Source organism: Larus michahellis, chromosome 1 (genome assembly GCF_964199755.1).
Source record: "Larus michahellis chromosome 1, bLarMic1.1, whole genome shotgun sequence".
Classification (NCBI taxonomy): domain Eukaryota; kingdom Metazoa; phylum Chordata; class Aves; order Charadriiformes; family Laridae; genus Larus; species Larus michahellis.
This window is the reverse complement of record NC_133896.1, coordinates 202,500,686-202,520,860: the sequence shown is the minus strand read 5'-3', so window position 1 is coordinate 202,520,860 and position 20,175 is coordinate 202,500,686. Positions and strand designations below refer to the sequence as shown.

The following is a 20,175-nucleotide window of genomic DNA, read 5'->3' as shown; positions in this document are numbered from 1 at the left end:
TTCAAACCAGAAAGCACATTTATCATGTTGTGCCTATTTTAGGAAAATACTTTTCTCCCCCTAATCAAATGTGAAAAGATCCAAAATCTCAGAACAGGAAGTGAGAAAGTCAGAATTATCTATCCATTACCTTAGTGTAGTAATTTAGTTTGGATTAGAGCATAAGACACAAGTTAGCCTTAACTTATAAACATGCTGACTTGATTCTACGGAACAAATTTTCTTCTACTTGACTCCAACCAATTCCTAAAGATGTTTTAGGTCTAAAAAATAAAAAAAAAAAAAAAAAGGAAAAACCCACCACAAACAAAACTCTAGAATCATCACAAGTCTTACAATGCAGGCTACCTGATTTAACATTTTCCTCTTCGGGGCCACTTTCCACCCACTGACTGTCACTGGCTAGCAATCGATTTTGTGATTCGCTGAGTGGTCGAGGAGGAAAGGACTGATTGGCTCCAGAGCTGAAAAGTAAGCAAAGTCAACAGGAATTCTGTAACAGCTGTAGCTGCTTATTTCAGACATTTCTGTATTGAAAATTTGTATTGAAATCACTTAAGAGCAAAGCAAACAAAAACCCCTACGCTGGCCCTCTGCCCCCAACCCAAATTCTCCTATAGGCTTGTGCCAGTCATCAGTCTAAACCCTTGCCTGACACAGGCCGTTCACAGTTCTAATGGAAAAAAGGCACAGACAGGTAGACAAGAAATGGCATACTGACAACAATGCTACTGCCACACAGTTAAAAACCAGTACTGTCTGGAAGAACAACGTCATGCCATCTTTTCCCACCAGTAAATGCTAGGGCCTTCTGCTGAACATCTTCCTAATGCAAAAGGATACTCTGTTGCTTGCACAAAGGTCCTGCTCTTGTGTAAATTCCGCAGGTTATGTTGCACTGGAAGCAACTTCTCAGTCTTGCCTTTGAACCTCCCCTAATGCCTCATAACTCAGGTGATTGCTGTTGACAACAACCTGCAGCTACAAACTCACCAAACTATACCAAAGACTTCTAAAATGGCAAATGTAAACACCCCCAGAAGTTTCACATACTCCTGTGTCTTTGAATCCTCTGCAGGCTTCCTGAAAATACACTGAAGATGCAAAACATGCAAATTTAGAGGGATAAAAAGTGATAAGCTAAAAACACTCCAGTGCTAAAAACCAGCAATAGCCACAGTGATCTACCTCTCTTGCAAGCTGTGTCTCAGCATCCGTTGTTTAAGCACGCTGCAGGAAGTGAAATACAAATAATACCTCGCCTTTCTCTCATTCAAAAAAATATCTTAAGGTTCTTTTTTTTTTCCCATGGACCATTATTCAATCTTCCCTAGGACTTTTTTGACCGTTGCTAAGAGCCAGTAAGCTCTCTTACTTTCTGTATTACTGCTTCCTTAGAGCCATAGCCTCTGTTATAGGTCAAAACAAAGAAACACACTTTCTGCACAAGCAGCACCATATTTTAGCATTGATCCATTCTGTCCTTCTCTGAAGACTTACAAACTCACTCTGAAGATGACAAGAAGTATAAAAAATTAAAAGATAGTTTTGAAACATTTTTTTCTCCAGATGAAGTAGAGTACATCAATATCTTAAATGCTATAGTTACCTTTTAGCAGGTTCATTTTGGCTTGAGACAGTAAGTTGCTCTGGATCCATAATCACCAAACGAGTTGGAAAATTACACCCGTCGCCCAAACTAAACCAGAAACAAAGATTCCAATCACTGTTTGTAGTTGACTTAAATTAATGGAACAAGCATGCATGCAAAAGGCAAACACTACAGGCTCGAATCAATTACTGAGTGCAGCGTTGAACTCCAGACTTGAGCAAGGCAGTTCTACCACTAAGCCAGATGATCAGTTAATTAAATCTTGCAGCGCAAATGATTCCCACCCTGTCACTCAGGATGGATTGCTGAGCACAGCATTAGTCTATGTATTTCAGAAACATCACTGTGTTTTGTAGCCCTAGTCTTCCCCCAAACCACCATGCACAAGTAGTCAGACTATCTGGTATTTATAACCCCAGAAGCTGTAGCATAAATAATATTCTGGTGGCCATGCTTTCCCCTCCACCCATCATTCTGAGGTTAGCTAAGCCTTCTTTTAAGGCAAATTTAATCAGGATAAAATCTGGTGGCAAAACAGACTGATCCATCTACAACATAGCTTCTGTCTTTTTTTAATCACATGAAAAGTCATGGTACCTCAGCGAACAGCTGAGGCAACTTAAGATCCTGTTATTACCTCTGCTGTTTGCTATCAGACCTCAGCTTCACAAAATGGGTTCACCAACTGACACACAATCCTGCAAAAGCAGTGTTGAAACACGGCACCTGCTTTGTTCTGCTGACTTTCTGGAGTGGTGGGAGTAGGCAGCAGGTCAGTCTTGCTTCATCAAGCTTCTCTGACACTTGTCTGCAAGTCCCTAACACTGGCTCAGCTGGAGTTTTAAAACCAGTATTTTGCATCCTATCAGATTTTTTTTTTTTTGCACTGCTGCTTATTTACATGCATTTTTTCAGACGGCTTTCAATACTGAAACTGTCATCTACAAGACAGGAAAGCCATCAAGTTTTTTCAGGGCTAAGAGGGGGTGCTTTTAAACTGATATTTCAGTGCAGCTGAAGTTTAAGCATTTGTATCTCCTGTGAGTTGCTGATTTCCGCTCTATAATCAGACACTAATGGTGCCACCAATTTTTGAAATACGCTTCTCAAAGCTTTCCAAACTTCCATATTTAGAAGGCCCTTCTCACTGAGGCCCTTGTCTTTGAATGAAAACGCTGTGCAGAGTTTGCTTAGTTGTCTCCTGCACATTTTCCCTCCATCAATATTAATCGTGCAGGATTTACAAGTTGGCTTTCCAGTTGTGTTTTGTTTTTTAAGAGAAGGGGAAGCAAGGCGAGAGTCATGGAATCAATTTATTCCCCAATTCATTCCCATTCAGACTGAATACCTGGTAAAGATAGGGAGTAGCCAATACTTCTTTTCATCTCCGAAAACCTCCCTCAGATTTTTGCTGCATCCAAGAGAAAAGCCATTTTTATCAGGGCCATTTCGAAATGTGGGTGCACGGAATGTTTCTGTAAAAGAAAAACAGGCAACATCTCTAGAGTGATAAGGAGTCAGGGAAGATGAATAAACAGACTCAAACTTCTCTATTGTTAATACAGCGTCGGGCAAGCTGAGGCAATCCCGATGGGTATTATGGGGGAGTGGGGAAGAGTCACCTCAAATAATCACCATTAAAAAAAATATCACAGGGTTAAATGACTAAAATAGAAATGAAAGGCAAGAAAGTTCACATAAGCTCAACAGTCATCTTTCTCTCTTTATATTTAACATAAGGTCTGAGACAGTGGGAGATGTCCCTGCCCATGGCAGGGGGGTTGGAACTAGATGATCTTTAAGGTCCCTTCCAACCCAAACCATTCTATGATTCTATGACAGCGCCTGTGAAGCCTTTGAGCAGGCTTCCCTCTTCTAGAAGCAATTTACCATAAGCACTACTGGACCTAAACCCATACAGGATAGTTTTTTCCACTTGTGTTAAGGTCTGAAGTTGAATTAAAAACATCCTGTGGTATCAGAGAAAGATAAGATCTATTACATTAGAAACACAGACACACCATGAACTATAGCCAACCACCACCATTTTTGTAGTCAGGTTACACCCTTGGCCAAGAACCGAGAAGACTCATTGCTCTCACCATACCAACAGCTTATCTTTTTACAATCATGATCCAGAGAGTAAATAAAATACTGACTGTGTTGCCAATTATGATCATTGACTTTTGGGCAAGGAAGATGCTAAAATTTTCTTCAAAGCTAAAAAAGAGACTGTGAATACATCAAGAGACAAAGGACTCAATCCTCCTGTCAAGCAATCAAAAAACCTCATTTTTGTCCATCAAAAAATTCTAGCAACTTGAACATTATTTCCATTTCAATCAACCCACTTAATTTTGAGGACAGAAATTTAACTTCCATTGAAAGATATAAGATATTGCCAGTTGTGGAAATACCCACCAGTCCCCATCCCCCCCACCCCACAAAAAACACTTTCAAAAATGCTTTAGCAAGAACTTCAGATATTTTAACTAATGCACATAACTTGCTTATGCTGGTCAATGCCATTTAAAACATTTAAGCATGGAAGTTATGGGAATCTCTTTTATTATTTAGGAAATGTGCATCAGTGTTTCCATTTTTACTGCACTGCTTTTACAAGTCACTTCCTAATAGCAAGGTCTCCGTTTTATTTCAAAGGATTTAAGAATATTCTCCTGTGTCTGGTTCAAAATGTAGTACATTCATATGCAGTAGAGTCTTCACCTTGGCTGGGGCAAAGTATTCTAACAATAGAGTTACTGGCAAGTAGCAATTGTGTTACATATTTAACACTGTATAAAAACACAACAAAAATGCAGCGCCTCAGAGACCTCAAAAATACAAACAAAGGAAATTAACATTTATCATGAATCCATATGCTTGGCTCCAGCAGAGGACCCCTACACATGCTTCATTTCCCCATATATTTCACCTTTAATTACTTTCACCAAATATGCTTCTTATTGCATAGTATTTAAAAATTCTATTTATATGTGATGGCACATCCTGTAGGCCTCACATTGTCATTGACTTCTTGGTTTTCTGGACAAGGAACAGTTGCATATTCCAATTAACTGACCTATGGTTGATCTATTTTTGCCAACTAGCCAGCAGTGGTAGCTGAAGAGTGACAGTATGCTGATGAAGAACATGGCAGCCACAAAGAAAAGGAACAGTACGTGGAATTTTGCATGGGTATCTGGCAATTCATTCTGGGGAGAAAGACAGAAAGAGATTAATACGTTAACATTTTTTAGCAACTAATGCAGTATTATCGCTAAAGATTTTCTGCCACACCCATTCTGCTATAGGTCTTTCACCTCGCTTTACACAAAGGAAAAAAGCACCCCTTCCACCCAAGTTTAGCGTCATGACTGCATGCGCATCAGTTTGATAGCACTGTGTATGATCAAGGGTTAATTTTTTAAATGCACAGTAGGGGGCAAGGAAAAAAAAATCCTATACTAAAAAAATGTTAACTGTGCAGACACAGAGAAAACATGTCCAAAATCACTTCCTCTGAAGGGAAGAAAATACAACAAAAACTTCCAAACCCTTTCCTGGAAAGGTAATAACACTGAACCTACTTCTGAACCAGTGTAAGGAACGTAAAAGGGAAATGGCTGTCATACTGCGTTTCCAAGACTGAACAACTTCTAGACAAGACCTGGACAGATCTTCAATTTTTGATGACCTCTAAGGTTTAGACAACAACCAGCATGTACCTAGCAAAATAAATTTGCTGTTTCTGACCAGGCAGAAGTGATTCACCAGAGGATCTACATGAAAAACAATTTCAGTACAACTACCATATAAAAAACCAATCTCCCACCCACACTGGATAGTTGATTCCACCCCCAGCCCCCACTATTTTTAGGCTTGCACTTTCAAGAGGCCAATGGGATTTGTAACAATACTATTCTATATATAGATATAGTTCTATATCCTCAAAATCACAGTACTTTTAAGTAGTTGACCTTTAACAGCACTATGAAAGCAGAGAGGCTATTTTTATTCATCTCTTTAGTTAGCATTTTTGCCATTACTTTTTCCATTAGCTCATTCAGTATAACCGCCTATCTAAGGCTGATTTTCTTTTAAGACTAAAACACGTTTCAATTAAGATCAAGCACACACAGGGTATATCTATATCGCTGTACATTGCCTATATTCATAGGCAACAGATTACAAGTCTCCTTCCTTCTGTGATGGTGTAAATAACTACCATGAATGACTGAAAAATTATAGTAGGAACAGTATTTAAATAATTACAGCAATATTGGATTTTACCTTTGGACAATTCTCTGCAGCTTTCCTGCGGCAAAGCTTTGCGCAAACAAAGACAATTTATTAAACACTAGTATTATGTTAAGACGAAGTGTTTGAAAACAGCATAGGCTTTGTTAAGAAATAAATGGTTGGTGAGCACACGTGCTCTCGGACATGCCGAGTTCCAACGCCCATCAGCAGCCTTAGCCCCCATTCTCCAAGAGAATGGAGGGGAGAGTACATCAGAGCACACTGCTAACTTCCAAGGCATGAAATTTTCTACTGAAGCATAGAAGTACTGCTATTCAGACTGTGGCTGGATCACTTTCAAGAGGTTCCTCAGCTCGAACAGCACGACTACACCAGGTGCATTCTTTGCTAGTTGTTTTCATCGCAAGTAAGGTTTATGTGAATATTCTGAATGATGAAACCATTCATAAGGGTCTGAAAAGCTCAGAATACTCCAGAGAAATAAAGCAATGGTTTATAAATTACAAAATCTTTCTGACTTCAGAACATATCTACTGCCATTAGATGTAGTTTCAGTCAAAACCATTAAAAAAAAAAATCGCCGTTCTTTGCATAATTTTTTGTTTAAAAAAAGAACCCATAACATGTCAGTACAGGTTTTCTTCTTCCCAATATCCTTCAATAATTGAGATCCATTTGTGGAATGTATCTTTAGCAGAACATCTGAAATTAAACCAGTATTTCAGAAAATAAAGCAAGAAACAGGAAAGCTTAGTTTAAATTGCTTTTAAATTCCAAACTTTATACCTAAAGAGTGGTATTAGCCGTCTTAGCTAAGATGCTAGCTCTTAAGGAATCTGTTGTAGGCAAAATGTATGGCTTTTAAGTTCCATTAATCTGCGCAGAAAGTCTAAGGAGAGCTCAAGCTTTTACTTTGGAGTTGGGCAGATACATACAGCATTTTCAAAAATGCTGGCTACCATCAGATCACGCTAGAGTAAGCAAATGATAGCAGAGTCCAGCTCTCTGAACTGCTATCTAAGTTCAGTTTCCTTATTTAATGCCTCTTTTTGGTTTTTTTTTTTTTGGATGCAGTTTTGCTTAGACAGTTTGTGCAGCAGTCCCTTCTCCTCCCTGCTGCAGAGCTATGTTGTGTTTTGCAATCCTTTGAAATCGAGGCTAGAAAAACACGTACTCTAATTGCTGCCTATTCCTAAGCTTCATGTTAAAGCTATGATGATTTCTCCTACCTCAGAACACACTGCAGCATTTCCCACTTTCCTAACTGATTTTTGTAACTTCTATTTTTATGACTCTTTTGGAATTGCATATGCCAACAAAATAGTTCTCTATAAAAAAATCCTCAGGCCAGTTGATTTTGAAGCTCAAAAAGCAGTAGCAGCTCAGATTTTGTGTTTTCTGTGGGCCAGAAAATACAAGTTTATTCCAGTTGCATCTTCTTAAAACAGTAGCTCTATAATCTGGAGAAGGATTTTTTGAATTATGTATGATTAATCTGCATTATCCCCAGGGAGCATTCACATCTTCTGACCACCCAGTTTCAGCCACTGGTTTTAAGTTCTTGACTGTTCAGTTGCAGAACTGAAGCATCTTTCAAAAAAGGACAATTCCTTCCTGGAGAGAAGCACGCAGGCTTTGACTGCGTATAACAGTTGTGTTCTAGCAGCAGTCCACGTGCCACAGCACGTGAAAAGAGAGTCAAGCTTCAGACAGTTATTTAAAATCATTGTGCTCAGCAGCAGCACAGAAGCAGAGACTTGCAGGTGAGAGAGCTGCAGAGCTTACAAAGGGAAGCAATCTGCACAATAAAATTTAGGCTACTTAGCACACATAATAGACCGAAGCCAGTCGCTATTCTAAAAAGAGTCCCCTACAAACTCCTTCATAAGCATAGTCATTTGAGCATATGTCAAGTAACAAAAAACCCCAAACAAAACCCCCAACAAAAAAAAAAAGTGCTGTCAGAGCTTGACTCATCTTTTAGTAGGTAGGTTTAACTTCAATCTAGAAAAATATCAGAAAACGTGCTATATGTCCTTATGCGTGCATGCAAGAGGAATGAGTTCTAAGTAAGGATCTGGAATCACTCTTTTTTTTTTGGTCATGGGTTGGGGTTTTTTTTGTTAATACAACCAAAGTTTTGCAGAAGCCTGTGCCATCTATCCGGAACACCTATCGCATTCTTGAATTCGCTATATTCAGGATTGCCAAAATAATTTGGAGGACAATGAAAGACACTGAAAACAGCTGGAACAGGATTCAAGGGGGAGGGAGCGCAGGAAGAATAAGAGTACCACCACGCACTATGTAAACAAAGCATCAAGGACTGGGCGTTCAGCCAGTGCTGGTGTTTGTGTCAAATACATTTGGATAAACTGAGGTTTTATCTGCTCATCTTTAACAACTTCCTAGGTACAAATAAAAATTTCATGAGTATAGGGAAAGCAGTTAAGAGTATAAAAAAAGGCGTCGTTCTTGTTCCCTTGATCTACAAAACAGATTTTTAACATCCACATCAGCGTGTGAGCCTGTGGGAAACATTTACAGCCTGTGAGGCTGTTCCACCACTGTATGAACAGTATAGAGATCTTTCTTTAGCGCTTCTGCATAGAGCATGAAAGATGCTATGTATAAGTCTTGCATGTGCAAGTGGGAAACACAGAGACTTTTTTCAACAGAAGAGGTAGGTAGATAGCCTGTCTCACAATGTTTGCAAGTACCTGCATAGGTGTGTTGTGTCTCTCTGCAAGTTTTAACAGTGCAAAACAATGGATTGCTAAAATCCGTGCAGTTATCACACACCTTCACAACCTCATAGTACAAGTTCTGAAGTGACCAAGGCTACACTCCCCAAGAAGTCATTCATCTTCCACCCCAACACTGGATATATACAGCAGTTTGTTGCACACTTTCTCTGAAAAACATCTATGAGGAAACGAAAAGAAACGCTACCTTCTGAAGGGATGCTATAACATCGCCAAGCTTTGGAGGGAAAAACCAACATCTAGAGAGCCTCAACAGAAAATGTCAAAACAGTAATCTGTCTGATGCTATAGCAGACAACGCTGAGCATTAGCAATGCACTGAAGCAGTCTACAGACAGCACGTGTCAGGAGTGCTCTGATCTGATCTGGATACAGATGTAGAACCTTCCAGGACTCTATTCTGCAGTCAACAGCACTTGCGTAAAAGCTTACATGCTAGAGACATACTAATTTTTGCAAGCCTACATGATTATGGTGCTGCCACCTTATTCCAGAAGTCTACTTTAATCAGGCTATTATAAGATCAGAGGAATATTAGCTTTATGTAACAAGTGATTTAATGAGTAAAGTGAGTCAGCGACCTACTCTAATGATAAGATCATGGCATCAACAGATTCTGTCTTGGAAGTAACCAGATATGAAAGCAACAAGTGCAAGCACACAACTACATTGTCTATTGTCACATTTCAGAAGTAGCCCATTCTTGCAGGAAGCACTTTAAACAACTAGATCATTAAAAAAAAAATCCCTCTTAAGTTTATGTCCTCTGCTTAAGCGTCCACTTCAATATTGTGTCCGATGGGCTTTGGAAGAGGCTTGCTGCAAATGCTGGTATTAAATGTTCATTGTGGTCAGATGTCCTGCAGACTTTTGTGGCACTAACACTTACAAAGTGAGGTGACAAAGCAAATTAATTTTCTTTGCTCAAGCACTGACTGGTAAATATGTAAGAGCGCATCTACAGTTTCATTAGAAACTGCATACAAAGCACTGGAAAGCAGCCAGGCAGATGTTTCGGAGTGGCACATTCACAAATTAAAAATTTAACTATTTACAGTCAAACAGGACTGAACAGCAGAATCAGACCATTTCATTTGAAATATCTGTCAAGCCACAGCTATGACTGATAAATACATTTATGGCCTTCATCTCACACAATACTGACAGCTCAATTCCCACATAGTTCCTTGCTCTCCAGTGACAGGCTGCTATACAGAACTGTCAGACTAAGAGAAACATAGTACTTTGGCAGATCCGACCCATAGGCTTAGATGAACACAAACGTAGGTACTTTTTGCATCATTTATCTTACCTGTCTAATGCCAACTGTCTCAAAGTACAGCTATTCTGAATACATGATCAAGCTTCTCTTACCTGGCAATATCTTTTTGCTCTGATAAAGCTTATTTCTACAGCTACAGATAATGACTGCTTTTCTCAGCTACTCCGACAGCAACTAGCATCTAAGAAATATATGTGCTGTTATTTACTTATAAAGATGTGATGGAGAGCCTTCCACTTACAGTGATTTTTCCCATGCTAGTTAATGGAAGCTGACTAAGAGAATTCTGATGCTAGCTCTTCTGTGTAGAGACAGGAGGGCACAGTACAATGTTTTGGAGATGAAAGGGAGCAACACCAGAAGACATTGTTCAGCCTCGACTGCGACTGGAACAAACCTGATAGGAGGAATATAACACTGACGTACAAGGACGCTTGCCCTTCACATAAATTTTATTAAATCTAGTAAGATGGACGTATGTGTATCGATCATTTGACAACTCGTAACAGTTGCAAGGAAGATGTTTATCATGAACACTGTATGTATCTTAGCATTCTACCTGTATCAGGTCAACAAAAAACACTAGTATGACGTTCAGACACGCCTATGTAGGGACTCCAAAACAGAGCTCAATCAGTTCCCAAGAAATTAATCTGCCTTATCTGGTAGCAATTACCCATAAAAAAGTTTAGGAAGATACATTATAAATAACAATATAAATTGCCATTTATATTTCACATTTATCAGTACTTTTACATATACATGTGTGCATATATACATACATACATATATGTGTAATTGTTTGATATAGCCAGTTCTTTCTGTACCTACAGATCTAGACCAAATAGACTCAAAAAAACCCATAGCTGTGCCACTTGATTTTGATGGAGCAGAGAAACTGCACAGTGTCCTCACTGGAACTTCTTCCCCTAATTACTCATCCTGGCCAGTGTAATACATTTAATTCATTAATACTCAGAAGGTTCTCCTGCTTCAGTCACTTCGATTGATGCTGTTAATGGTAATGAACTATGGAACAGAGTAAATGGTTAGTGACAACATGCTGATGCAGCCTCCAATAACACATGCAAGATTAAACAAATGTACAACAAAAAAAAGTCTTAGAACTTACTGTCCAAAACTTTATGAAGTACTGCAAGACTGTAGCAGCAACAAACAGACAGTACAGTAAGGAATACATTAAAAACAGGAGGAAGAATTTGTAGTTAGAAAATCCCACACAATTATTCACCCTAGAAGGAGGGGAAAGAGAAAGAGGTTACTATGATATACAAAAAATAAAATAAAATAAACCCCAATACATTCAGCTTTTGCAGAGCATAACATGTGTATGATGTCAGTGGTATGTCCAAAACAGCTGGCAACTAGTGTTTCAGAAGTATTTTAAGCCACCATTTTGAATGAAGTCTCTTTCCTCAGGCCAAATGATCTGGGCACCTCACATAAATTTTGTCCCCCATGAAGTTCTACAGGACAGGACATGAGCTGGCAAAGCATATGATACATACAGCCTGTATAGGAAGCGCCTCACACACTATGAACTAACTGCAGTCATATGAGCCTCTCCATCAATTTCAGTGAACGTTGCTTTGGTTACAAAACCACCTTCAAGTCAACTACCGATAGCAGTACTTTTATAGTGATAGCAGCTAATCTTTTTACTGACTACCAGTGAATACAAACTGCAGAAGAGTAACTGTCTGAGCGGGTCTTACGTATCATCTAGAATCAAGAGCTGATTCTCACAGTGTAGTAGGTATCTCCTCTCCTGGTACCAATACCAAACTAAGCAAAAGAAAGAAATGCTGTTTCCTTGTAGGTCTTGTTAATGCCAGGGTTTCTCTGTATAAGGAGAAACCGCATGATTTGGGCTACTGGGCCTACAACTCTATGTTGCACACACATTAAGAACAAGATTTATTTTCACATATTAAACCATCAAGAAGTTCTGTGAACATCAAGTTCTACTTCAAAATTGCATTTTTGAAGCAGCATCTAATTCATCATGTGGGATCTAATTCATCATTATTATACTGATTATTTTTTTTTTTAAATAAACTTACCATGGACAGTGGTGGTCCATTTTTAGTACACATCTGAAAGACAAAATTTCCAGGAAGTTAAAGCAAAAAAATACATTGTCTTTCTAAGACACGTACTTTTAGCTTCTACAGGTTCAGGGCTTGTGTTGTTTTGGTGTTTTTTTTAAGTGTTTTGTCCCACTATATCTTTTCCAAGGCCTTCTCAATCATGCCAATTTGCCGTATTATAGCAGCCATCCTTTTACCCCAAAAAAGGACCAAGTGAGATTCAGAAGAGTTTTGAAGAAAGTCTCTTAAATTAACATGGGGAGCATTAACGAGTAACACCATGTAATAGTTCATTAAGCCACACTAGTTTTATGTGCACATTGAGAGAAAACAAATCCAAAGGGCCCTTTAGAGTTGTGTCGATAAAGTCTGTTAGCCTGGCATTCACTTCAACTAAGTCTACCTTAGGGCTATTTTTGCTACCTTTTGTTTGACGCTTGCTTGTTTGTTTTTTAAAGCTGAGGAAAAGAGCAGCACAGTGGGTAATCTGAATAGTCCACATGCCATTTTCATCCAACTTTAGTATAAGGACAGATACTAGATATTTCAGACACACATTCACTGTATTTGCTAAAATTTGATTTTAGTTGTTCTTCTAGTTAACTAGGCTTCCTCAAGCTCAGGTTACTGAAGTCTCACTCATAGCCTCAGTCTTCAGTGCCCATACAGACTCCTCTGATGATTCAGAATGAGGCTAGGGAATAGCAGTGATGTCTTTGAAATCATTAAGGCGTGTAATTCCACTGTCAATCTTTGAGATAAAGATTTTTAGCATTATTAGTAACACACATCCGTTTCAAGGTGGCAGAAGCAAGATACAATGAGTTCTATAATAAGCATTTGCTGGTGCTAGTATTTCAGACCTGCCTTTCTTTACTTTCTCTCAATTGCTGGTTTTTTATTTTTTTATTTTTTAATATAAGCACTGTTTTACAAAGTTCTGCCACTTTGGATAATGGGACTGCAATAATAATATTGCCCCAAGAGGAGGAACTTGGCTCTTTCGTGAAATCCAGGTGCTGAGGGTCTGAGGGAGGAACAAATAGTAAAACCTGCTGTTATGCAAGGGGTGACAGGCTGAAGACATGAACACACTGAAGTCACGATGGCAAGAGAGAGAAAATCCATCATTTCAGATTCAGTTACTTACACGTCACATGCAGAACAGTGGTGGCAGCGGTCAGGTTTGATTAGCTGGCATCGATCACAGTATCTGATTGCTGCATTCAAGTAGCAATGGTCAAGTCATTAGAACTCATTTAATTTTACAAACATTTTCCCTCTTAACATGAACTGAATCTTAAAGAGTTTTCTGCACTCCCCTCATCTTTCCTGGATATTTTTAAACAAGCCTTCAGGCTCTTATCAATGGAAATAAGACACTAGCACAGGCAGTTTGAAAGGAGGAGGAAAGCCAACACCTACAGCTAAGCAGAACTGCTAAGAGCTGGCAAGAGCTTCCCAGGAACTTAAGACTGGGATTCCCTTAAAGGGAGGCTTGTATTCAAAAAGCCAGGCGTCCTCAAGATTTTTGGAAAGCCACAGTAAACTTTGGTAACAGTTATTCTGAGTAGTTTATGTTTCTGGAGAACTCTACAGCATTGCTGGTTTCAAGAAGAGAAACACACATACACCCCCCCCCCCATAAATCTAGATTTTTTAAATGAATATACACAAGACTGCAGTTTCACAAATCATTCATATATAAGTTGAAATAAGAATGCCTATACATATTAAAGGCAAATACAGAAATAGCTCATAATTAACTTTGTACTGAATGACAGATGGGAATGAAAGAGTATTTATTCATTCTTAAATTCTAGCCTTAAGTATGATGTTTCTCCTCCTGCTGAACTGATACAGCTCAGAAAAAGAAGTTTAAAGGGGGATATAAATGATTATAAAATTGAGTAAAAAGTTGAATTTTCTCTATTTCTAGGTGTATTTCTTTGCAACGTTTATTTTTATAGCCACAATTAGAGATAAATGTCATCTATCTGCTTGCTAGAGGATGATTTCTTTTTTTTTAATTCCAAACACTGCCTACATGCTGAGATCCTCAGACAAAGGACTCCAGTTTCTCCTGGGGGAAAAAAAACCAACCCATCCCAAACAAATAACAAAACAAGGTCATACTCTTTGCAATATGTGCTTAATAGATTGTTCACGCAGTGACATCAAATCGATTTCACTGATTTATTTACCAGTCTGTGCTTCAGGAGCACAGAATTATCTTTATATCTCACCTCTCGATGCTGTTGTCGTATAGATAGGCAAGTCTTTAGCAGCTCTTCTCAAAATCTCCTGCTGGGATTCTGGTCTCTCTTCTTTTTCATATTGTTCTTTATCAGCTTTTGACAAGCAGAACTAGGAGGGAGAGAGCAATTGGAATGAAAGGAAGAGATTATTACTTTGTGTTCTAGTCGAGCTGTAAGGAAAAGACCCTATGTATCTTAATACTATGTCTTCGGACAACCCCCACCCACAGACCCAAAATAACCCACATAAAGAAAAAAGAATACTACAGGAATGACAGGAGACCCTCAAAACTCCAAGATGGTCCTGGGCATATTTTAATAAATAAATAAATAAATATTTATGTCTGTTGCATTTTCTATGGCATTTTCCCTCCAACACAAAGGAGCCAGATACTCAGGAGTTTTAAGAAGGTACAACCTTTCCTTTAATTCCTGATAAGCATAAATTAAGTGATCTGTGAACAAGAGGAACGTGCAACAGTCCTTTGCTGCTCCAAGGCGCTAAAGTTCTCTTATCTGACTTCCTCTCTTAGAGAGGAACCTTAGAGAGAGGTACAAGCCACAGTGGGGAAAAAAAAGGCGGGGGAGGGCGGGCTTCATGGCTTCAGCACAGGAGTTGAAAGAGCTTAACTAGAATTTTTACTTGGGAGTAGTCAGAACTAGTCTCAAAATCCATGAGCTGTATTGAATGCAACCTCAGCAAAGCCTTTCAGAGAGTTACACAATTCTGAGTAAAGCATGAGGAGCATTCCTCTTGAAGCCTCACTGAAGTGTAAAGCTTTACCAGAAGAACCTGGAGTGCTTTTACTCACTTGTGAAACACTTTGGTATCCAACTGAAATTAAGATCTTTACCATTAAGACCCACAAAACCCAGTGTGCTGACAAGCCCCTGCAGAGTTGGGGCTAAACTCACTATTTCCTTTGGTATTTTTCTGTTCCAAAGCACTTTTCAACTCTGAGCTTCCTGCATGGACTACAAGAGCCCTTTTTATGAGTGCACATAGACAAAGTATTCATGGTAGTGAGTGGAAAATGCTGTGTGTGCAACTGGAACAAAAACTGGCTTAGTGTGGTTTAATATGACCATATTTTCCTACCAAGAACATGTATATGATTAGTTCGCATGCATTTTCCTCTCATCCTGTACTTTTTCCTCTTTTGGATTACAGTAAGTTGGCAAGCAACAATGAAGACTCCACTTACAGAAAGGAGGATGCAGTAAGACACCGCTGCAATTTCTCTGCGTTATTTCCTAATCCAGAATACAAATAAATTGCCTGGTATCTCACAGAATCTAGTTAAGTCTCCCGTTACATACAGTATCATCTCAGTTATTGAGCCTGTCCACCATTCAAGGATACAACGTGAAACATAATCTCCTTTTAAATAATCAGAAATGGGATCAATCTATGCAAAGACTGCAATTAAAGTTTAACATTTCAGTCACCACAAAGAGTTTGATCTCAATTTTTAATATCCGTCTCCAAGCTAGATATTTACTCAAAAACGAAAACTGGAGATGCTCCCATAAAAAGTTTAAGACTGATACAAAGCATCAAGCCAGCAAGCAGCAGTGCAATATGCCTTCCTCCCTATTGCCCTTGCAAGTCTGCTAGGTGACCGAATGCCTGTCTCCATGACCTGCAATCAAGCAGGTGGCATTAAACACAAAATACTACTTCTAGATGACGTTTCTATAGCAAACCATTAACGCACAGAAAAGGAACTAAATCATAACATTTAAAACTTTTTTTAAGTTGTCCAAATAACATCATAATATCACTCCAAAAATCCTGGAGAGGATTTCTGTTTTCTGAACAGCTGTATTTTTGTTCTAATTTCAGAAATTAAGAGGGCACAGCCTCTTTGGACAATGGCAGGATATGTTCAAAGACATCAAAAGTTGTCTGTTACCACATAGCTAACAGAATTTCCAATGAGGTTGCAGCAGTTCTTATTGAAAACAGAAAGAGTCCCTTTGTTTCCTTCCTCTTTCTGGATCTTGTATAATGTTGATTGTTCTTTCTTATGACAAGTGTACAGGGATTACACTAAGACAACAGCAGCTGCAGAATCTTTTTTTAGTTCAATAGTAAGATCACAGGATGCTATTTGTTTTGCAAGAATGGCTAATTTGAATGACTAAAAATATATACATTTACACTCTCATACAATGGGGAGATTCTCAAGTCAGGTTTTTGTTCTTAAGTACTCACCGGTACATGAACAAAAGGGACTTGCCCAGAGAGAGAAAAAGTGGTGGTGTTTTTTTTTAATTTGATTGATTTTTGTGGGAGTTTTGATGTGTGTTTTTTTGTTGTTTGTTGTTGTAGGTTGTGTTTGTTTTTCTTTTCTTTTTAAAGCTAGCTCTAGAAGCAAATTGTATTAAAACTGATCTACCCCCACATCTGATACAGGAGATATTCGTTACATGCCATATGCCCAAACCACCCCTTTCACTCACCAAATATAAAAAGCTTGCTACAACATTACTGCAACTACAGGATGAGTACTGTCAGAAGTTTTCTATTATTGAAGAATCCAAGCAGACAGTAAAAGTTACTAGGCATTAGCTTTATGAGCAGCTCTAGTTCATATAGCTTTACAAAACCTGCAATAACATGGTTCCAAAGACATTTTAATTAGCTAACCTGCTTAGCTGCTTCCTACAGAAGCATCCCAGATAAAGCCGAAACAAACCACCCTATAGACAAGTCCCTTTGAATTTTTAGGTTTAACAGTTCATTACTACTCTTTGTTTTTAGCTGAACAGCAGAATTGTCTTTAGCTTTTTTCACTTGATATCCTACAGCTTTCTAAGACTCAGATCTCTAAGCCATAATTAAGCACTGCAGAGCACAGTTTCCTTTTCCTTAGAAGCATGGTTTTAACTCTTTTCAAAAATGTTTAAGGTTGACATTAGCACTAAAAGTTGGTCTTGATAAAAATAGAATAAAAATGCAACCGCCATGGAGCAAGCAAAACCCCAGTTTAGCCATTTTAAAAGCTTTATAAAACCAGGGAATGGAAGTATTTTAAATTTGGTGCCAGTATTTAATCCTTATATACACACACCTTACAGAAAACAAGGTAATCCATCTCAGACTTATTACAATTAATACTGTTCTTTTTCAAAACAAAACTTCTTACAGTCATCATGCATTCTTTTGCAATTATGTAAAGCTCCTTTATGTATTTAGTTCTCAATTGTTACTAAACCTTAACCCTTGACTTAGTAGTAAGTGGTTCAGTCCTCCAGGTTACAAGTATACATTGCATTACTACTTTTTCTTACCCAAATAAAGGTCAAAACTGTCTCAAATTGAAATATAAAAATGTTGTTACTGTATTTGATTTATTGGTGTTAAAGTTCAGGTTTCAAGGAAGCTACTTTATAGCAAAGGACTGTGCATGACTGTCAAACTTGCAGTGAATTAAACAGGCATTTTGTAAAAGGAAATGTCATGACACAAACTATACAGTATTTTAAGAGTAATTTGACAATTTTCATTCATGATACACTGTCATGCTGTTCTATTTTAGATGATGAGAAGCAAAAGGTGAATCATGCAGTACTGCAAACAAGTTTCATCACTGAAAACAGTTCAGCTATTTATAAAAAAGGCATTGACATTTTTCTAACGTTATATTTACCTCATTAGAGGGGGATGCAGGAAATGTGAAAATTGTCTTCCAATAGGACCATACAAACATGACAAATGACAGATGAAAAACCACAAGGTAGACAACTGCAATAAAATATACAAATAAGAGTTCAGTGAAAATCGCTGAAAAGAACAAGAAATAAAATCCCTGACCTTTGATGAAGGCTGAACTACTACACTATGAATCACCTGATAAAATTAAGTTATATTAAACCCCCTTCACTGGGAACACTTAGTACTCTACGAGTGCACACTTTTTTTTTTTCTCTGTTATTTTTTTTAATCGCCAAACGTAATGGTTGCTATTCCTAAAGGAAATAATAAGCTTTATGTACCATTCCAAAACAGACTTTGAAGGGAAAAAGCCAAATCAAACAAAACCAACGAGAACTGAACACAGCTTCACCTGTGGTATGTAAGCGACTAAACCTTTTTGGATAAAAAAAGATGCTACAATTCTGTTCTAGATTATAGTAAAGTATTTGATAACTGACCTACAGAACTCAATTTAACTTCTACTTCTAGTAGAAAAGGCACAGTATTGTGCCATTGTAGAAGGCACTGGTCTTCAATGACAGTAAAAACTCCAAACCAGGGGTTTGGAGAGGACTGCACTCCTAGATGAGAGCTGTCGGAGTTAAAAATTATCTGTGTATCTTCTTTCAAATCATCACAGGAATATAATCTGGAAGAGTCCTGCTATTATAGTCACAGCGGCAACAAAATGTAAGTGGCTTTAGTAGAGTGTTTGCTCAATTTATGAATGGGTTTGTGTGATGTGGTTGCCTTAAAGACCAGAGACCCAGACCTTAAAACTCAGGAAGCTTCTTCCAATCTTGTTTCCTCTAACAGTTTCTTTTACCACTTGTCAAAAGGAAACAGATCAGTTGTGCCAGAACAGCAAGCCTTAGAAAAGAAGTCATACTAAATATTTACGTTATCTTCACTTATATTATCTTTAGTTGCAGGAAGAAGGAAACCTGACCTACTTCCCCGTGCACATAAAGAGAGTCCTTTAAGAAGCCATATGACGCACTTAGTGGGTCTCAAAACAGGCTCGAAACTTTGGGAACTTCCAACAGCTCAGAAAATGCTTATGCACAGTCACTGAAGACGTGGTCTTAATTTATCATCTTTCAGGATTTTCATTGCTTGTTACAGTAAAAAATCCAAACAAACTGTATTTGAGCTTTCTTCAGAGAATTGTGCTTTTTATGTTTGCCTCTGGCTCCTCCAACCTTACAGACAGATCTGGCAAATTTTCAGCTGTAGAGCTAACTGAAAATGCAAGAAGCAAAACGTTTTTCTAAAGCCATTCTAAAATTGTCATCCAGATAGGAAAGAACTCGTGTATCACTGTACTAGGCACTGCATAATTAGAAATTGTCTTTTATTAAAACCCTACTATACACATTCAAGCATAATGCAGTTAAGCAATTAAAGTATGAGAAAATGGTTTGTAAAAGAGAAGAAACGGACACAAAATTGGAGTGGAATCAGCTGCATAGATCAGAGCTTTGGGAAAGAAGAGGGTTAGAGGAGTTGAATAGAAGGAAAGAGCAAATGAGATACAGGGGAGGGCAAGGCACAGCAAAACTAACTTACACAGTAAACAGTTCTATTCTGTCCATAAAAATCATCCCCAGAATTCAAATTATTTTGAAGGATTACTTTTAGTGCACACACAATACTTCAAACAGCAGAACCTCAAAGTCTGTCACAGGCTGTAAATGCCCAAACAACACACAGAGTAACAGGCACCACAGCTGGCTGCAGTGATGGTGCAGATCTGTGCCAGTGCTACCAGTATTTACTAGAAAGGGGCAGACGTTAAAGTGCTCTTACTCTCTTGCAATAACCAAGGTCTTGCAATCTGTCACCACTGTTAATAGCCAAGGGCCTGTCCTCAGCAGCCAAACTGGAGTAACTCCAGGAAGAGCAAGGCTTTCACAGCTGTTCCAGTGATGGGCACCACCCAGGCTAGAGGAGAAAGAGCCTGCAATCAGCAGTCCATGCTGAAGAAGTTTTTGCTGCTTTTCTCACTCCTGTGCTGCCATTCCTACTGTGGTTACAGGTATCTGTCCTGTCAGCACTCCCCAGTAAATGAGAGGGAGGAAAGACACCATTTTGGAGAGCTTTACTTTGGCAGTCCATCTACCCACCGTTTTGGGTAGCAGTATCTCCTCTGCAGACTACTCCCTGAAGCATCTTGGATCA

At 38.5% G+C, this 20,175-nt stretch overlaps 1 protein-coding gene across 3 annotated transcripts in view; it reads right to left on the bottom strand.

Moving 5' to 3' along the window:
* ZDHHC20 (zDHHC palmitoyltransferase 20) overlaps positions 1-20,175 on the bottom strand; it is a 48,810-nt gene that overhangs the window by 6,583 nt on the left and 22,052 nt on the right. For 2 of the 3 annotated variants that reach the window (XM_074569402.1, XM_074569396.1), the window contains exons 3-11: positions 17,948-18,042; positions 14,280-14,400; positions 13,184-13,253; positions 12,007-12,039; positions 11,055-11,175; positions 4,695-4,827; positions 2,961-3,087; positions 1,610-1,699; positions 349-464 (exon numbers count right to left, since the gene is read on the bottom strand). In XM_074569402.1, coding sequence (XP_074425503.1) covers positions 349-464; positions 1,610-1,699; positions 2,961-3,087; positions 4,695-4,827; positions 11,055-11,175; positions 12,007-12,039; positions 13,184-13,253; positions 14,280-14,400; positions 17,948-18,042 — 906 coding nt within the window. Of the gene's footprint in view, positions 1-52; positions 465-1,609; positions 1,700-2,960; positions 3,088-4,694; positions 4,828-11,054; positions 11,176-12,006; positions 12,040-13,183; positions 13,254-14,279; positions 14,401-17,947; positions 18,043-20,175 lie in introns of those variants that run through there. The other variant, XM_074569386.1, reaches the window with a different exon arrangement.